The sequence below is a fragment of the Dermochelys coriacea genome, chromosome 3 (genome assembly GCF_009764565.3).
Source record: "Dermochelys coriacea isolate rDerCor1 chromosome 3, rDerCor1.pri.v4, whole genome shotgun sequence".
Classification (NCBI taxonomy): domain Eukaryota; kingdom Metazoa; phylum Chordata; order Testudines; family Dermochelyidae; genus Dermochelys; species Dermochelys coriacea.
The window spans coordinates 59,742,576-59,762,111 of NC_050070.1; the positions used below are offsets into that span (position 1 = coordinate 59,742,576).

The 19,536-nt window shown below is 42.7% G+C and overlaps 1 protein-coding gene across 13 annotated transcripts in view; it reads right to left on the reverse strand.

Annotated features, from left to right (window-relative positions):
• Positions 1 to 18,441, reverse strand: part of COL12A1 (collagen type XII alpha 1 chain) — a 152,250-nt gene extending 133,809 nt beyond the window's left edge. For 3 of the 13 annotated variants that reach the window (XM_038395848.2, XM_043510524.1, XM_043510525.1), the window contains exons 1-2: positions 16,111 to 16,379; positions 13,188 to 13,295 (exon numbers count right to left, since the gene is read on the reverse strand). In XM_038395848.2, coding sequence (XP_038251776.2) covers positions 13,188 to 13,260 — 73 coding nt within the window. In that variant the 5' untranslated portion in view covers positions 13,261 to 13,295; positions 16,111 to 16,379. Of the gene's footprint in view, positions 1 to 160; positions 305 to 2,295; positions 2,413 to 13,187; positions 13,296 to 16,110; positions 16,491 to 18,368 lie in introns of those variants that run through there. The other 10 variants (XM_038395844.2, XM_038395843.2, XM_043510520.1 and 7 more) reach the window with 8 other exon arrangements.
• Positions 18,442 to 19,536: the final 1,095 nt, after the last annotated feature.

The window sequence follows — 19,536 nt, forward strand, 5'->3', positions numbered from 1 at the left end:
AAGGCTGCTCATGGGCCACAGATGGCCAGGCCATAGATATGCAATGAGGTTTTGTTGGCCAATTGTCACCGAGCCAGAATTTGGTCCTATAACCCAAATATTAAATAGCTACTTCAGTTGCTTTATTCAGCTATGTCTAACTTTTTTTATGTGTACTTACTTGTAAGCTGGCCAAAGACAGGTAGACTCTCTTCTCTGTCATCATATGAAGTTATTGTCACAACATATTCTGTATCAGGTGTAAGATCTGACAATATAGTATGGGTAGTGCTAGGTGCAAGGGTAAATTCTTTAGTAGGTCCATCTGCAATACAACATAAAAAGCACATTTAACACAAAAGGTCTAAACCCAATAATAATAATTATGAGTTTTTCATAATTTGAAAACACAGTAGTAAGAGCTATCTGTCCACAGGCTGTAAATAAAATTTTAAAACAGTTGTTTGCCTTCCTGAAACACCTAGTTGCAAAGGACATACAAAACTGCTTCCAATAAAGCATTTTATTTACTCATCAATTTTAAAACCAAACATGTGTACAATAAAATTAGCTGTCATTTAGAAAATCAGTTTACATAGTGGGTCTGATTCTAACCTCATATCAGTTTTACACGGGTATAACTCCAGTGATTGTAGTTGAGTTACAAATGATTTACACTGGTATAAATGAGATGAGATGTGACCCCAACATTTTACTTCAGGAGAGATGCACAATATTTTCCCTAGAAAAAGTACATGGTTGGTATAGGGTACTTTTATGTTATTTAAGCTATGATATTTTTAAGAGAGGACCGTTTTCAGTTTTCCAATATGTAAAATCAGGCAGAAGAGACATGTTTCCAAATTGGTATTTCTAATACTAGTGTAGATATGCAAACACTAGGCCTGATTCTCAACTGCCTTGCACCGCGAGTAGCTACCAACATCTGTGGAGAATTAGCATGAAAAATATTGTCGTTTGGATTTAGCAGAATTTCATATTCTCTCTGCACTTGTTAAGGGTCAAGGCAGAGGAGACTCAGAGACACACCGTTCATAGAGTCAGTTTTGGTTAAAAAAAAATGTCTGGATCTGATTCTGAATTCATATCAGTTTTACACTAAGGTCATTGGGAATTACGCCTGATTTACAGTGGGATAACAGCTGAAACAGGATTTCCAGGAATCAGACACCATTAAAAAGATTATCAGCAGTGGACATTACCTTTCCCGCTATACAGCTAGAAGCAATAGTAGCAAAACTTCGTCACCTATCTACCATCAATCTATGACATCCCGTAACTATTTTTGACAATGGGCTATGTGTTTAAGAAAAGGTTCTGTAAACCTAATCAACATCAATGAGTATTCACTAGTCAAGCTTAGAACATTTGGACCTGATCCTGCATAGTGTCTCCTTAGAAGTGCATAGCGCTCTCAATTCCCATTTAAGTTAACAGCAGCTGAAAGTGTTCAGAACTATGCAAGATTATGTATATCTTAAGGAAATGAAATAGTGGGTAAACTTTCTATACTAACGACAGGATTCCAGGGCTCAACTCTGCAGACCCTTACGGACGTAAGAAGTATCACTGACTTTAGTGAGACTACTCACGAGAGTAAGAGCTCACTGGCATGAATAAGGTTTCGCAGCCAGGATTTTCAAATGACTTTCAATGGGATTTGGGTCCCTAAATCCCTTAGGCCCTTTGAAAATCCCACTTTGCAAGATTGGGCCTCCAAGTATTTTAGGAGAGGGGCTGTTACGAAACTAAACTGCTGAAGAGATTAACAGTGAATGAAGGACCTGAACAAGTGGCAGAACATAGAGGCTAGACTTTGCTATCTGCCTGCATCATGCAGCCAGGGGTAGTATAGGCCCGCTCTCCCAGGAACTCCCTATTTTCCCTGAGGGACAGAAATTACACCTCCTCTTTCGGAGGTGCAGCATACTCCACCAATGTGGCCAGCCAGCACATAGGAGGAGGAAGTAGAGTCCTGACTTAACCTACTTCCTGCCCCTCCACACCAAGGGAGAAGCATCTAGAGCACAATCCTTGCGTATCTCAAAGCGCTGAAGCTACAATGCAGGTAGCCCTAACACAGGCCACACAAGAGAGGGGAAACCCTTGTACCCTCCTACACCTCTATGGAGCTGCGTAAGGACAAGGCACAATCTTACCTGTAAAAATGAGGGCGTTAACATCTATCCTCACACCTCATTTCGACACTTACACAAAAATCAATTTTAATAGATTTCACAAAACCAAACAAATGTAGTGGCGCTATATCATCTGACTTATAAAACAAAACCTTACCAGTTGTAGGGACCACTGTTACCCTGTACCCCTCTATTGCATCAGGTGGTCTTGTCCATGACATTCGAACAGTGTGTTCATCTATCATTGTAAAATTCAAGTCTGACGGTGGATTAACTGCAAAAGATTTACATCAGGGAAATGTTTACTAAACAGAACAAGCTACCATTATCTTAATAAATAAAATAATAATGCTGAGCAAAGCTTACTAAAATTGTCTTTGCATAAATTTGTTTCCAACAAATATAAAGATATGTTGTTGGAAAAAAGAGTAAAATAAAAGCTGACAAAATATGACAAAACATCAGAGAGCATACGCATTACAAAGGACAGCACAAAACATTTGTTTCTTGAGTTGCCAAGTCATTCAAGAATGGCCGGCAAAATCAAGCACAATAGAAAACATATTTGGATACATGTACAATGAGTTCACAGATAATAACCACATATGCAAACATGTCACATAACAATTAAAGAATTTTTTGTACATGCTGGGTGCAGATCGTACAAGCATGCCAAATCACAACCTGCTTACAACACTGTGAGATCGTTTAGAACATCAATACAGTACTCTTTTCAATAGGACATCAGAGAATTGATCATCTTTTTTAAATGGTCTCTGCATACTCATATTTCTTACCAATTATATTTCACTAAATCTGAAAACTTGGCAGAGATAAAGAAAAATAGATTTTAATAATACAGAAAAAGGTTGAGCATTTTCATGTTTAGTCAAACAATTTATATTGTGTTCAATATGTAAGTATACATGTAAAATGTATATCAAGAATACTATATTCATGTATTACATTATTCCAAAGTACTGGGAGCTTAACCCCTTTGTTCCTAGGAGCCACTAATCCGGCATATTTTGCATATGGTTGCAAAGAATTCAGGAATGAAGGGGTTAATAAATAACAATGGTTATAAGGAATTTGCTGTAATATCTGAACTGATACAAAAGTTCACAAAACTACGATTCTCCCTGTTTACACCAGTTTCCTGTACAATTTCCAAAGTGTAAACCATCGTTATCATGTTCCCTTTGCAGCAGGTGTATCCATACTAGAAGCAGCATTTTAACATAAAATGCCAGTATGGTTCTTTCACAACATTGGTTAATTATGAAAAGAAAACATCAAGGTATATTTGTAGACATTTATTTACAGAACTTATAGAAAACAGTGAAGAGGGCACCAGTGATCGGAACAAAAGACTGCAAATAAAAACTTGTAGGAGCTGGTGACAAAAGTAATTGAACAGTATAGAAAGAAATAGTTTACATACGCTATTTTGCAGCATCATGCATATGGACATGAAATGTCAATTATTATTTTTTCAGCTTCCCACAATGGACAAAAGCCTCCATGTACAGGGTTCATTACACAAAGACGTTTCATAAAATATTTTATAATGATATTCTCTTAATAAAATTTTCATGCTCAGTCATGCAGTATTTTACTGACTCACTGTCAGTGCATGGTAGGTATAGTATAGATTACTATTTAAACAGGTCTACAAAGTAAGATAAGATTCAGCCATACTTTCCATAAATACTTTACTCTGTTTTGCAAGCATTCTTTATTAGTCAGACTTTGTCTGTTTCCTGGAAGATCTCCAACATAGATTAATTAAGGATTTTTTTTGGTTTGTTATTTAAACACGTTTCAATTAAAAGAGCATCTTTAAGACATAAATCACAGAATTTAAACTGCTGCTAGGCCTTTATACAATAATAATAAATGATAATAATGAAGCAGACAGTCTTTTTATAGGTATTTACTGTCACTTCTAACCATAGGATAATATGGCTTTGTAATATTGATATAATAGATATACTAGTACTGGAATAAATGTTATTTTTCCTATTATCCATACACAGGCAGTGAGATTAGACTATTAATCTGCATGCATTTTATTCATCATTCTGTTTACTGAAATCACACTGCTAGAGACAGCAAAGTAGTTATTTAGTATCAAAATCATGCAACAGATGTTAATAGTAAAATACATTTGCATATTAAGAATATCATTATAAAATATTGATTCAGTAGCAATGGCTCAGGACAAATTTAATGCAAAGGCAGAGACAACTGACCTGAGCATGCTTCAAAAGAAAAAAAAAATCAGTACATGGAAAAAATAGCACCACCAACCTTGAAAGTAAATTGACCTGATGCAGCAGAGACCTTAGGCTGTAACTGCTGAAGGACAGCAGCAGCCCAACTTGTTGATATCCAAATGACCGGATTCCTGATAAACTGAAAAACTGACTGTGGGGAAAAGTCTTTAACATTTTAAAGGATTTTAATCCATTTTATGAAAACTCATAAGTGGTACTTGGAAATTAAAAAGTAGAGTACAATCAATATTTAACTACTGTAAATGCCATCCACATATGAAAGCTAAACAAATCCAAATGCTGCTCCCACTAAAGTCAACAGGAATTTTCCCTTAAACATGCAGGATTTGACCCCCAGCCATTAACATTTCTATTGAATTAACACCATTCAAGTGAAAGAAAAGCTCTTTAGACCCCAAGCCTGCAAATGGATCCAAGCTTCACCCAAAACCCCAGGGACTCCTGTGGGGTTCTGCACAGACCAAGGGTTAACCCATATGGAATTTATTGCAGGCTTGAGGCCTAACTGTGGTCATATGACTGAGAACAAGGAGTCAAATGAAGCATCGTAAAAGATTTCTGTAGTAAAAATCTCATTATGTTAATCAAAGATAAATGAGACAACTGCTATTTCACATTATTATTCTTGTTCTGGCTCACCAGGGCAAAATCATATACTTGTTATATGGACTCAATCCTGCAGTACTTTTATAGACAAAATGTCCACTGAACACAAATGGGAGTTTTGCCTATGTTAGGCCTGAGGAATTGGGCCCCTAAGGCCCTGATCCTACAAAGACTTATGTATGCATATAACTATATTCATGTGAGTAGCCCTCATCAAGATTTCTCATGCAAATAAAGTTACCTATGTGTAAGTCTCTGCAAGACAGAGACGGGCACTTATTGCCTGATCCTGTGCTGTGAATGGCAATGCTTCCATTGACTTCAGAAGTACAGGATCAGGACCTTAATATATGGTGATGCCATAATATTCCAGCAAATATGGGAAAGGAGAATAATAAGATGTATTTGCCTACTAACTCAAAAACTAATAATACTTGATAAGATTGTACATTTACTTAATGAGAGAAAAATTGCATTGTTTGCTTAGTACTAATGACATAGAACTCATTTTAAACATTATAAATGTCTATAAATCTTGGAACTTCCAGCTAAATGGCCACAGATTGGTCTCAATCCACCACACAATCAGGGCCAATCAGGGAGGGAGGGGTGGCCAGGAGGGCCATTTGGCCCGGGCCTCAAGGTCAAAGGGGGCCTCAAATTTAGAAACTTGTTAATTTTTAGGCATTTGATAAGTTTCACAACTTGTTTTCATGCACATCCCTATCAGACACACTCTCTCAGCTTAGAGAGCTGCAAATGTAAGCAAATAAGAGATGGGATTTGGTAAAAGACATAATTTTTTTGTTAACTGATATAGATTTTGTCATATTAAAGAGTTTTAAATGTTCATAAATATTGTGTATTTTTGTCAGTTTGCCTGCATCAGTGGCTTCAGGCGAACGGACCTTCAACATGTTGAAGCAGGTAAAGAACTATCACCATTCAACTATGGGACAAGAGCATTGTAATGGACTCACCATGCTTAATATCAACTGTGATGTTGCACGAAAGCTAAATTTTTCCTCAGTAATTAGTGCACTTGCACAGAAAAAGGCTAGAAAAGCATTTGTTAAATAAAAAAATATTCAAATTGTGTCTCACTCTTTTTTTGGTGCCTTATTTTGTTTTCATGTGTCATCATTTTTTATTTTAATTATGGCTAGGGGGCCTCAAAAGCTGGAAGTGACCTGGGCCTCTCTGGACCTCTGAGAGGGTCTGCACACAATTTATTAATTCCACCATGGCTTGGGGGCAAGGAGGAGGTTCCAATGAATTAAACAAATAACTTACAATAAGCCATTTTAGACACCAATCTTTCATGTGTTCATATATGTTTCAGTCACTTCTAGACCTATTGTAAGATAAATTTCTTTTTTATCTAACCTATGTTGTATATCCCAAAAAAATGCATATCCAGTCATGATATATCAAATTCATGCTACTATTTATATTGTATATATCAGAATATTTTCTAAGACTAAAAATACAGTTTTTTCCCCATGTTATGTATATATTGTATTGGTTTGTATTGCTTAGCAGCTAGCACAAACCCAATAAAAAATAAAAGCCAGTGGCATTTCACAGCTTGTACAAGGTAGCTGCTAGAGATTCCCAATGAATATCTAACGAGAGAGGAAAAGATTACTTAAAATAACAGTGTCAAATAATTTAGATCCATAACTTGACTTATAGTAAAATTATCATACTCTAGATACTGTGTCCTGCAGCATCTAACTATCCGTTAAATACAAATTCCAACCTCATCACTGAGAAATTAATGTAACCACGACCATTTTTGTGGGGCACATAAAATAGTATGGTATGATTTCTCCTGCTGGCTAGCATTGCAGCAGCAGTCAAACAATAGGTCTAATCTTGCTCCTACTGAAGTGAGTTCTGTGAAGGCTGGACAGAACCCAATATTCATGTTTATTCGTCGTTCTTTTCTTTTCTTTTATATATGGCATGGATTTGTTTTTATACAACTAACCAGACACTGAACCCAGCTCTGTTCCCATGATTAAGGTCAAAGTTACTGATCTCACTGAAGGAAAGAATAAGCCTCTTATTTTAATAAAATAAAGCTATTGTTTAGTAAAGCATAACTTCTCACCTCATCAGATATGCCGTGCTGTTCACAACACCATAAGATTGCCATCTGTGTTTATATTTTATAAATTATACATATTTCTTACATTTTGAGTAAAAATGTAACTTGTGAAGTATACTTTGTTAATATTTCACATTTTTTAAAAAATCTATAATAAAAATATTTTTAATATACACACAGTTCTGTGTGTGTTTGTGTATATATATGTATGTGCATATATACGTAGGCTTCAAAAGATTAGACTTTTATCAATAAATGTTGATAAATGTCAATTTCATCGTACACACAAAATGATGAAATATATCTAAATTTACAGATCATCTAAATTTACAGATAGGCAAAGTAAGAAAAATACTATTTGAGGACTTCTTAGAGTTGGATTTAAGGATATTTACTTTGTATATTTTTACATGTGATGCTGACAATTTGTGTTTTAATAGTTATAAAGCTTTATCAATTTACTGTCATTAAATAATTACTGTCTGACCCCTTCTACTGCCCGACCTCCCAAAACGTTCAAAATTTAAATGATAAAAATCAGAAAAAGTATTAAAAATAAACATCAATATTATCCATCAAAATTATTTTTATATCAAATTCTGCCAAGTCTATGTATACACACATACGTGTTTGTGTGTGTGTGTGTTTGTAGACTTGGCAGAATTTGATTTATGATTTATAGATACAGGTACAGATACATAGATATAGATATAAAGTTTGCTACATTCAATGAGAAAAATTAGGAGTTACAGTCAGTTTAAATATTTAAATTGTACTATCAACTTTAGTTCTCAGTGGTTTTGTGAGATAGTCATATATTACTAGAAATTTGTGTGAGATCACCAATTCACTTCTCAGAAGACAAGCAACAGCTATCAAAAGGTAAGTCACTACCAACCGGATCCAAATTTGAATAGGTGACATGGAGCTGAAAGGCTTCAGATGCCCTTGCTTATCACCATTCATTTCTCACCCTTTATTAAAAGTCTACTCCATTACATATAAAACTTCCTTAGTCTCTTAACAGCAATGGCTGCATAGTATTTTTCACTCTCCATATTGTATTTCCTGGAGAGATGTTTTCCTACAGACATTCCTTTTTCTCTCAGGCCCCCCAAATAGTGTATAGCTTAGCACAATTATGCTTCCCACCTTCCCAGGAAAAAACAGGCTTTTCTGGAATTTAAATCTGATCTACCACCTTCTGAAAAGCTGAAGTGTCACAATCTTCAAATGTTTAATATTGCCAATAATATAATGCATTATTCGTTAAGATACTGTGGGAGGGATTTTAAAGACACAAAGGTGATCTTGAAAGTCAATGACAGTTGGGTGACTAATTCCCTTTTGAACATTTCCCCTTTATGAGAAATATAACATAATACATAAGCTATGAAACAAGGCAGTATACTGAGACTGTAACTACAAGGCTATTCATACCTTAAAGTATTTTGCCCATCCATGGCTAAAAAAGTAAAACATTCATATCTTTCTCTAAAAGACACTGATTTCCTCCTATTCTTCATAGTCCCAGATGAAGAAAAACAATGTGAAGGGGGTAAAAAAGTAGCATGTTGTCACAAGACATTGATGAAAAGTACTATAGACTATCACAAATGCTGGACTAAAAATACATTAGGTAGTGAATGAGGTCTAGCATAATAAACCAGAAATCAAAGCAGAGAGTAGAAAATACAATATGTCAGAAAAAAGATTGCTAAATGGATGATAAATAGAATGTTATTATAGGTAAAACAGAGAACCATAAAATACAGAGCTTGAAAAATCCAATCGCCCACTTCCTAAGGGTGAATGAATAGCTTTCCCACTGAGGAGTCATCAATTTCTAAGAAGTTTATTTTTTAAAATATTATGTTTCTAATCCTTCTGGTATTAAGATAAATTTCCAAAGTGAACTAAATATAAACCACTGCAGTGCTGTCTTCCTAAGTCTGCAGCCCATTCCAGTGCCTTTGCTAATGCTCATTGCTTTCCAAACTGTAGCAGAGTATTGCTGTTATTCAGAATCCATGAAATGGATATGAATAGGTCTGTTTCACTGTGAAGGGGCTTGGGATACTATGAGCAGCAGCAGCAGACAAACATTGGAGCTATTCACTGGAAAGGAAGGAAGGCTCAAAAACAGAGGTGGGGGGCAGAGTAGCAGAGACTCTCAACTTTTCCCCCTTCAGTGCCAACTTGCCAATCTTCCTCCGCTTCTGCAGGTGCCATATACTCCTGAGAGAGACAGAGCTTGAAACTGCACCATGGGTGGAAACTTTACTACCTACGGAAGCCATAGGAGGAGCAGTAAGGAACAGGAAGAGAAAGGAACCTTCTGTCAGCCAAAGAAGTATCAATTGCACAACTGCACTAGCCTAATGGATATGGACAGGAACTGAAGCAAAACTTCTATGGCACCTGCTCAGGGTAAAAGCCAAAAACTGGGAACTGTCACACCCAGAATAGGACTGAGAGTCAATATAATGTGAATGTTGGAGGAGTTAAACCAAATGAAGAAATGCGCATATGATAGCTATAGCTCAGCAGACAGATTACATGATGAAATGACAGTAAAACCAAGACAAACAGGATCCAATATGTCCTCCAAAAGATGATGCAAAATTGAGACACAAAATTAAAATAATGTAGGAGGGCAACTGAGACTGTACAGATGAAAAACACTGAATAAGGCCAACTATAAATGCTCCACACAAAAAAAAAATACCATCCAAACCCCTTTTCTCACTAGAGTGTATCCTGATGTGATCCTAAGTTTTTGCATTCCTATTTACAGAACCTCCAGCTCCCATTCCACTTCCTGCTCCCACAATTCTCAACATTTTTTGATTCTTCTGACTTTGCAGAAGTCCTTATATAACTTTTCTCATGGTGACAAAAATTTGTCTTTATTTTAATGTACGTTTTAGCATTTCAAGAACTCCCAAGCTGTGACAAAGTTTGCCCTTCCCTAGAGAGAACTCACAGAAGCATATTTGCTTCCTATTAGGAATGTTTCCAGCTAGTTACTACAGCCAAGAAAAGAAAACAGAACCTGTCTGATATGAGCAAGGACAGGAGCATAAATATTTCAGGAATTGGCACTGCTAATGGAACAAGCATATGCAAAAAACCAACAGGTGTGCCCCTGATATTTAGATAAATTTTATTTAATAAAAAACTCTGAATACAGAGTAAAGGTTGGGTTTGCAAAATGCTGAGTGCCTCAGGAACTGTATTGAGCCATTCAGTCTGCACTCAGCACTATACAGGATCAGGCCCAAGTCTTTTTTTGCTTAATATTGTTTCACAGAGCTTGAAATGAGAATTATATCAACTTTGATGAAAGGATTGAACATGCATCTAGTTTCACTATAACTAAATACTTCTGTACTCCACAAAAATATAATTTGGTAACTTTCAGCAGCAATACTCAGTTAATCACGATAGTTATCCCTATACTTAGTTGGTTGGGGTCTAACTCAGACACACTGGCTCATAATAGATAGTATCTTACTCCAGAAGCGACACCACTGAAATAACCAAAGCTATCTATGCAGTATTCAACATGGAGGGCACTATTCAACATGAGTAACATGGTAGGAACTTGCCCTTTTGTTGAGTCCTAGTTAAGATTTAAATATATATATTCATCCTCCCCCTACACGAGCTCTATACTCTTTCTGCTTTCTCTCACCCAGTGCTCCAAATGCAAACTCTGACATGATTTTAAATGACGTCCGTTGGTTCCTCAGCCAACAACAGTGTGGCTGGAAGCCAGAGGCAACGATCGCATTCGTTTTCAGAGAAACCAGATGTTGATAAAATTGTTATACTTTTCAGCAAGCTGATCTGCTTTGTGCCTGTCCGATCACCCATAGCTACGGCCCTACCAAATTCACAGCCGTGAAAAATGTGTCACGGACTGTAAAATCTGATCTCCCCAGTGAAAGCTGGTCTTTTGTGTACTTTTACTTTATACCACTCAGAATTCACAGGGGAGACCAGCGTTTCTCAAATTGGGGGTCCTGACCCAAAAGAGGGTTATGCGAGTGGGGCGGGGGGATTGCAATGTTCTTGTAGTGGGGATGCACTATTGCCATGCTTACTTCTGCACAGCCTTCAGAGCTAGGAAGCCAAAGAGCAGCGGCTGCTGGCCAGGTGCCCAGGTCTGAAGGCAGCACCCTGCCAGCAGCAGCACAGAAGTAAGGGTGGCAACACCATACCCTGCCTCCCTTACTTCTGCACTGCTGCCTTCAGAATTAGGTCAGGACCCCTACAGTTAAAACAACATGAAATTTCAGATTTAAATATCTGAAATCATGACATTTACAATTTTTAAAATCCTATAATTGTGAAATTGACCAAAAATGGACCATGAATGTGGTAGGGCCCTACCAATAGCACCGCTGCTTCTGGAGGACAAATTACATTAGGGTTTCTCTGAGATTGTTTTTTTATTGATTATTATTATTAGCCATGCGCTGGACCCATGGAGTTCAGATCTGGATCCAAACTTTGCAACGTGCGTTTAGATTTGGGTTGCAGTTCAGCCCATTACAGAACCAGGGGACAACCCTGAGCTCCATACCTGGGATCTGAAGGTTTCAAAAAGTTTGGAGGATAGTTTTGGTTCAGCCCATTACCCAGACAGGATCAGGGGAGTTAGTTCGGGTGTATCCCTAGCGGTAGCTTTCCCTGGAGCAGTTAACAAACCACAGCCAGCTCTCCAGGCAGACAAACACCATCCCCCTCCCACTTGCCCAGCCGAGAGGCAAATGCCCCCTGCTCAGCAGAGCGGTTTTAAGCGGCACGGATTGCGTAGCGCTGCCCAGGCTGCGATGGGGGCTCCCCTCCTTTTCTTCACTCCTTCAGCTGGAGGCAGGAGAAGCCGCCCGGCTTCTCCTGCGAGATCTGGCCCAGGTCCCAAGGCCCCTGGTGGGAAAGACCGCGCCACAGCCCCCCGAGAGCCGAGCAGGAGCTTCGCTGAAGGCCCTGGGCGCCCTGCAGGGAGAGTAGGGCCCCGCAGCAGCCCCGCTTGGGGCGGACTCGGGGGTCCTGCGAAGGGGAGCAGAGGCTCAATGCACCGGGCTCCGTGCCCACCACAGGGCCGGGGTAAGGCACCCCGCGCGGCAGCCTCAGGGATTCCCAGGGCGCGGCGCGGGCTGTATCCCTAGGGGCCTCGGGCACTGGCCCGGCCTAGCCCGCCCCAGCGCCCGGGCCATCCCTTCCGGGAGGCCCGCAGCCTCGCACGAGCCCGGCCCAGGGGCCACTGCCCGCCAGCCCCGGCCTAGGGGAGGAAGGAGCTGCTGAGCCTCCCAGCCGCTCGGGGGAGCTCAGCAGCCCGGCTGCGGGCCGGGAGCCGAGCCCGGCGGGGGCGGGGGGAGCGGCGCACGGAGGTGTCCCTGCTCCGAGCGAAGGAGCCTGAGCCTCCCTGGGGAGCTGCCGGAAGCCGCGGGCAGCGAATTCCCTTCCCCGCCGCCCCCGTGACTCCCTGGTGGGGAAGAGCCGCTCGCGATCGCCAGACACAGACGCGGAGAGCCACACGCTGTTGGAGCAGTTTATTGGCAAGGGCGTCTCACTTCACACACAAAGCAGAGTAAAGTACCAGGCAGGAGGGCGTGTGCCAGCGCTCCGGGGCCCCTCCGCTTTAATCGGAGCTTTCGCGTTTGCACAGGAGCCTTCTCCCTGAGCCCTGTGCACTCAGCCTGGGGGGCAGGGAGAGCACAGCGGCGCACTCCCAGCCTAGCCCTGGCTTTCCCAAGGCTGCAGAGCAGTCAGTGTGGACAGCACACCGGAGAGAGAGAGAGAGAGAGAGAGAGAGAGAGAGGATCTGCTACGTGAAATTAACAAAACACAGAAGGAGCTGGACCAGAGGGACAAGGAAGAAGAGGCGTTTCTCTGAAGGAGAGAGAGAAGAGTAAGTGAAGTAACTGCACTGAGAACGGAGAGGAAGAAAGTTGGGGGAGGGGGTTGTTTGTTTTAATTCTGCACCATCACTGCAAGGAGCCCTGGGAGGGGATGATTTACCTTCAGCCTCTATCGAAGACAGGAGGAGAGCTGCGCACAGAGCAGCAATTGCTGAAGACAGCCTGAGCTTCATGTCTGCCCTTTGGGATCACAACAACATGAATGGATCTGTGATGGTAAAAAGAAAGAGAATAAGCACGGGTTAGAGGATGTGGTGGGTGTATTCAGAAAACATGAAAAGAAGAGTCGCAGACAGACCACTATGTTCCCTAACCCCCTTATCCCCAGCCCCCACCCACGGGACCAGGTTACAGCCTCTAGACTTGGAAGCCATCCAAACTTGACAGATCTGCATTAGTAACTGGAGAGTCTAGCCTCACAATAATGTGCCTTTTGTTACTGGGCCCTTCTGATCATGTTAATCAGAGAAAAATTCAATTGTGGTATTAAATTCGAGTTAATTTGATCACGGAAGTGGCGAAAAGATTCCTGCTTCTACATGTGCAAAACCTAGACTGAGCTTCATGACTTCATCCTCTAGTATGAGGATGGCTAATTCAGAGGTCATTTTTGCCTTGAATCCACTAAAATGTCTCTTTCAGCTGGGGATTTTACTCGGCTCTTTTTTCATAACTGCTGAAGCACTTAGTTAAGAGTATTTTAATGGTTTCAAGGCAGTTTGGAAATTGTAATAAAACTTTCTTTTGTTCTGCCTACAAATATGCAAGTCTTCCTTTCTTTAAGGTCTGAAATAGATTACACAGAGTGTATGTAACACACAACTGAAACCCGACACGACCGCCTAAACCCTGATGTTTTAACATCTGATAATTCGTTTACACAATCTCAGGGGAAATCGCTTTACAGCGCTTGATAAAAGAAGACAAGAGAATGAACCACGCCATCGCTGCAGATTGTCTAGAAGCATATGTGGGAACTAGAAAGATTTTTGTCCTTCCTAATTACAAGCAGCTGTACGTTTATCACCGTGTTTGCTCAGGGCTACACGTTTAGAGTCAGAACCAACAGTCATTACTAAGGCAAAACCCCCATAGGAGCGAATAGGAGTTTGTCTGCAATGTTAGGCCCTTATTCTCCCATGGGTTGGGGAAATACATACCACAATGAAATTTCTGAGCTTTATATAAATGGGGAGTTGTGTGTGTTTGTTATGAATAAATGCTACAGAGACCACCATAAGGTTGCCTGAGAGAGAAATCCACAAGCAATTAAGCAATATATTGAATCAAAAAGGTGCCAGGAGGAGCACAACGAAAGAAGGAGGGAAAATGCATACATCATTAGGCTAATAGCCCACAGAAAGAGCTCAGTAGTTCTGTGCTATGTAGAGAACCAAAGACAAGACGTATTTCACTGGTGTAAAACGCTGACAAGATCCAACACTACCCTGCCCAGCTACTGGCACTGAACTTAAAAGTATACCGTGCTGCCTTATATTAAATTGCTTTTCTTAATTGCCTGACACCGCAAAAAAGTACTTGGGCCTGGGAGGAAGTCGAGAATGAAAGCCTGTTTCAGAGTCTATCGCCCATATTTGGACTAAAATTTGAGTCCCCGGCATTGACATAAGGGTGATTAAAGTATATTGATAACTTCAAACGCATTCCACTGTTCTGCGTGGGGACGGGCACTTCTTGCAGCACATCCGCTAAAGAGCATTTGGTAACGGTCTTAAAAGCCTTTTAAACAAAACGTGCCTGAAGTTTTGTCTGGGCTTAGAGTGCCATCTTTTGAGCAGGAGCAAAAATGAACCACTTCAGCCAGACATGTGCTTTGCTGCCGCTGCCAGATTGGCATTCCTGGTAGATTTTTCCAAAAAAAATAAAACTTAATTTTTTTGCCGAAACATTTATTTGATTGCCTAGCAACACTTCATTCAACTTTCTGCTTTCAAACGTAAATGTCTTGACCTGCCTTTACGTGGGGGAGGAATTCTCCTTTCACTTACTGTACTGAAATCAAAACAGATTGTCTTTGGACCAGGACCGAATTCTTAGCTTTGATCTCAGACAGTAACTTCAAAAGCTACCACAGACCTTGCACCGGTATCAGTTTGATCTCGATGTTATACCAACTCCGCTCCGAAGACTAGCAAAACGTCATTCCAAGCCTATGCAATCAACAATTTTTGTCACTTTCCCACACCAATAGCTGTCAGACAGTTCTAGATTGGAAACAAGGAGAAGCTACTTACAAGGGGCTGCACACACGGGGGGGGGGGGGGAGAGAGAGGAGATCCCGCCAAATGAAGGCAGCGCTAACATGTCTTTAATACGGTCATCAAAGCTATTCAGAATAGACTTCTTAGTACGTTAAACAGATATGATTTCACGTGAGCAGCCCACATTGAAATTATAAACTAATTTCATATTAGACCCAACCACCTCCAATATGTTTTTACCTGGGCATCTAGCTATCTATCTAATGTAGACACAGTCAATCGCGGAGCGGCATCTCCACGTGCACCATTTAATGCGATTTGTTACAAAATCTTCACTTTTCCATGCAGCTCATCAAAACAGCGAGCATCACGTATTCAGTGGGGAAAGCCACAAACAGTTTGCCACGCTTCATGCGGGCTCAAGGAAACAGCAGCTTTCCGGCAGAATCGCCTACAATTCGCTAACAATGATAGGTGTTTCCTCTTGCAGGGGCATTTCGCAGCTGCCGTAACCACCGGCGAGAAGGCTCCCCAGTTCATCGATCGCCTCCTCGCCCACGCCGGTTACTTCAATTTCATTTCTAAGCCTGACTCCTAGGTTGTGAAACACACGCGCGCACACACGCACACACACACACACGACACCCCGTTCTAGTCCCTCTTCGGTCCTGTGCCGTTAGCTGTCAGTGCATATACAGTGCATCAATCAGAAGTGCGTGTGTGTGTGAACGGCACCGACAGGCAACAGGACTCCGAAGAGAGGAGGGAAGGGGATTCCCTCTGCTCTGCGCGCACACAGACCTTTAGTGGCAGCTGCCTGGTAGCGGGGTCGGTGGTGGGGCAGCTCCTGCGGCGGCGCCTGCAGCCCCAGCGGTAGGACCTGGAGAGAGGAGGAAGGGAGGAGGAGAGAGATGAGCTCCGGGGCACCTTGTGGAGGGAACAGCAAGTAGCAGGAGCAGAGGAGGAGGAGCAGAAGCAGCGGTAAAGAACGAGACGCCTGGGTTGCTGTAGCTCCCAACGTGAGGGGTGCGCCTGGGAAGACTTGCCTTCTCCGAGTGGGAAGAGCCTCTCCCCAATCTGCTCCTTAAGAGAGGGCTGTTCCCAACTCGCAATTTACTCTCGTAAGCAGTTACGAAACGGCAGGGAAGGTGGACAGCTGCCACCGGATGATATATGCGCGCCTCTCTCCTCCAGCAAGGGGATCTACTGCTGGAAACTTGCGCATACTTCGCAACATTCCTAAGGCATGAGGAGGGCGAGCGCCGCAGCAGCAGTGCCCTGGGCGGGGAAGGGGGCAGGGGCCGGCGTGCCAAGGCCAGACGGATCTCTGTCTCCTCCGCTTGGGAGCCAAGCTGCAGCCGGATCAGGTTTCCCTGGCGGAGGCGAGGACGATTTTTCAAACTGGGGAACAATGGGAACAGTGTGTGTCGGGGGAGGGGGAACCAAAAACCTTAATCGAACCGCGTTAGGTGGCGGGGACACCGATTCTGGGCTGCCGGAGGGGAATCGCTGCCCGGCCCAGGGCGCAGCTTGAAATAGGTTAGAAAGTCTCCAGTAACTTGGAGTATTTCAAGTGGGTCCTCTTCCTGAATTGGATGGTTTTACGATACTGCCAGTGATTGAGGCCATTTGCAGAGACGAAAAAAAGAACCCCTCGGCTGAGTACAAAGCGTGGCACTAGCGACGGTTGTCGCAATCTGCCCTTTACATACAATAAAAGCACATGCCCGCTAGGGCTTGGCAAAGGACAGCGGGGCGCGCAGCAAGAGGGCGCTAGATTATCCGCCCGATCAAAGGAAAGTCCAAGGTGCAGCCTGCCAAGAAAGAAGAGGTGAAACACTTTGAAGAAGCGCCCCGGCTACCAGCATGTGTGCTGGATTAGTCACCCCTGCTGCAGAGATGTATTGTTGTAAACACAACACACAACAGAGCCTCGAGCTGAGAGAATCTAACTAGATGGAAAGGGGACGTGGAGGATCCATTGTTGGGGCGGGGAGGGGGGCAGAATAAGAGAAAACGAACTGAACCTAAATGAAAGGATACATCTTCCCAATCCAACCTCCCCATCTCCCCCCGGCCCCGCACACCCCGCCCTGCCCCCTCCGCTTTCAACCCCTTCACTTATTATCCAGCCTAAATGTCTGCCACTAGCCCCGGACGAGGGGAAAGTTGTAGGGGAATAGCTGGGGGGGGGGGGGGGACGCAGACAGCATTGCACAGTGATTCCTGTGTCCATCGCTACCTGTGTCTGCCCACTGAGGATAACACTAAGGGCCCAGAGACTGTAGGCTTTGCAATGGCAATAATACGTTTATCACTGCAACTCCCTGAAATAAACGGTTCCGTTATCAGGTACCTTGCGGAAGTGTTTCCTGTGAGTGGAGACCTAAACAGAACTGGGATCAGGGATGATTGTAATTAAAATATCCGGATGTATTTAGTTTGGTCAGCCAGTGGCAGGGTAAGACCAACAGACAATTTCAATTTCAGGAACCTGCATATACTGTCAGGTTTCATAGTAGCAGCCATGTTAGTCTGTATTCGCAAAAAGAAGAGTACTTGGGGCACCTTAGAGACTAACAAATTTATTAGAGCATAAATGCATCCGATGAAGTGAGCTGTAGCTCACGAAAGCTTATGCTCTAATAAATGTGTTAGTCTCTAAGGTGCCCCAAGTACTCCTTTTCTTTTTGCATATACTGTGTATATCAGAGACAGGTACCTTACACAGAAATACACACAGACGAGGCCACACAAACGCCCCGATACACACACACACACACACACACATACTTCCACACTCCCTCGTCTGTACACGGAGCTCACAAGGCAAAAGCTATACAGAGAAAACGTAGCAATACAGAGTGACTCCGGTATCTGGAGGCTCTCCCACCGCCTGGGGTCAGCCAGCCACACGCAGCCTCAACACTCCCAAGCCATAGACACGCTCCTGCCGAAATCAGGCACCCGGGCACGCTCCTGCACATACCCGTGTGCATTTGCAGTCACTGACCCACAGCTCTCGCCTTCCTCCACCCCAGAAGCAGCCTGATTCACACCTGCGTTCACCCATCTAAGGCAGCCTGCCAAACATCAGGAAACCCCTCCGGGCACTGACACCGCCCTCTTTGAAAGGCAGAACTGCAGGACACGTAAAATAAGAAGATTTCTTTTTACAGCCCTGCCCTCTAACGCGCAGAGGCAGAGCCGTGTTAGTCGCATGGAACAACAAGGCTTTTTTGCAGGCTACATTTGGTGCTCGGTATGACTTCAAAGCCTTTCAGCGTTTAGCCTTTAGATGCCATTTACCACCACGTGTGCAGGAAATCGTAAACATTTATTACAGACGGTTACACTTGCAGGAGGCTTCCCCCCCCCTTCAGATTAAAGTGGGGGCTTCATGGTCACGGCTGTGCGCCAGTCTTTCCCCATCCCCAGCAAGTATTTGTAAATTACACACACAAAAGCCAAGCGCACAAAAGCCAAGCGCGCGCACGCACACACACATACACACAAGCTGTGCTAGGTTTCAGAGTAGCAGCCGTGTTAGTCTGCAAAAAGAAAAGGAGGACTTGTGGCGCCTTAGAGACTAACAAATTTATTGGAGCATCAGCTTTCGTGAGCTACAGCTCACTTCATCGGATGCATTTGGTGGAAAAAACGCACAAGCTGTGCCTTTGCCTCTCCAAATGCAGCCCCAAGTGACATTCAGATCAGCCACAGACTCGCAGCCACACAAGCTGCCCCCCCCCACCCCTTTGGTGTATCCACTGCAGCGGTGTTGCAGAGACATTACACCTGGATGCTCCATCCCCAGCACTCTGCCTTTTCTCCCCGAGCTAAGAACAGGAGCGCCACGGTTCCAGCGCGGCTGCATCCATGGAAGATACTAGGACTAGGGACTGGACTTCTCTCGCTCGCTCTGTTTGAAGGTTTTCCCCTCCCTCTACACGCGTTCTCCGCGGCAGCGCCCACAAAGGAATTAGAGTAGGAGGGGGAAATTGGTCCGATCATTTATTGTCCAACAGCGCGATCTAGCGGTGGATTTAAACCGAGACGCGTTAGGAGGCAGGTGCCATCCATCAGCTAACGTGAAGAGGAAGGAAACGCTTCTACTTAAAATGGCAATAAATCTTGTGAATCATTTAAAAAATTAAACACAATGGTCAAGAAGGACAACAATAAGAACGCCATACTAGGTCAGACCAATGGTTCTTCTAGCCCAGT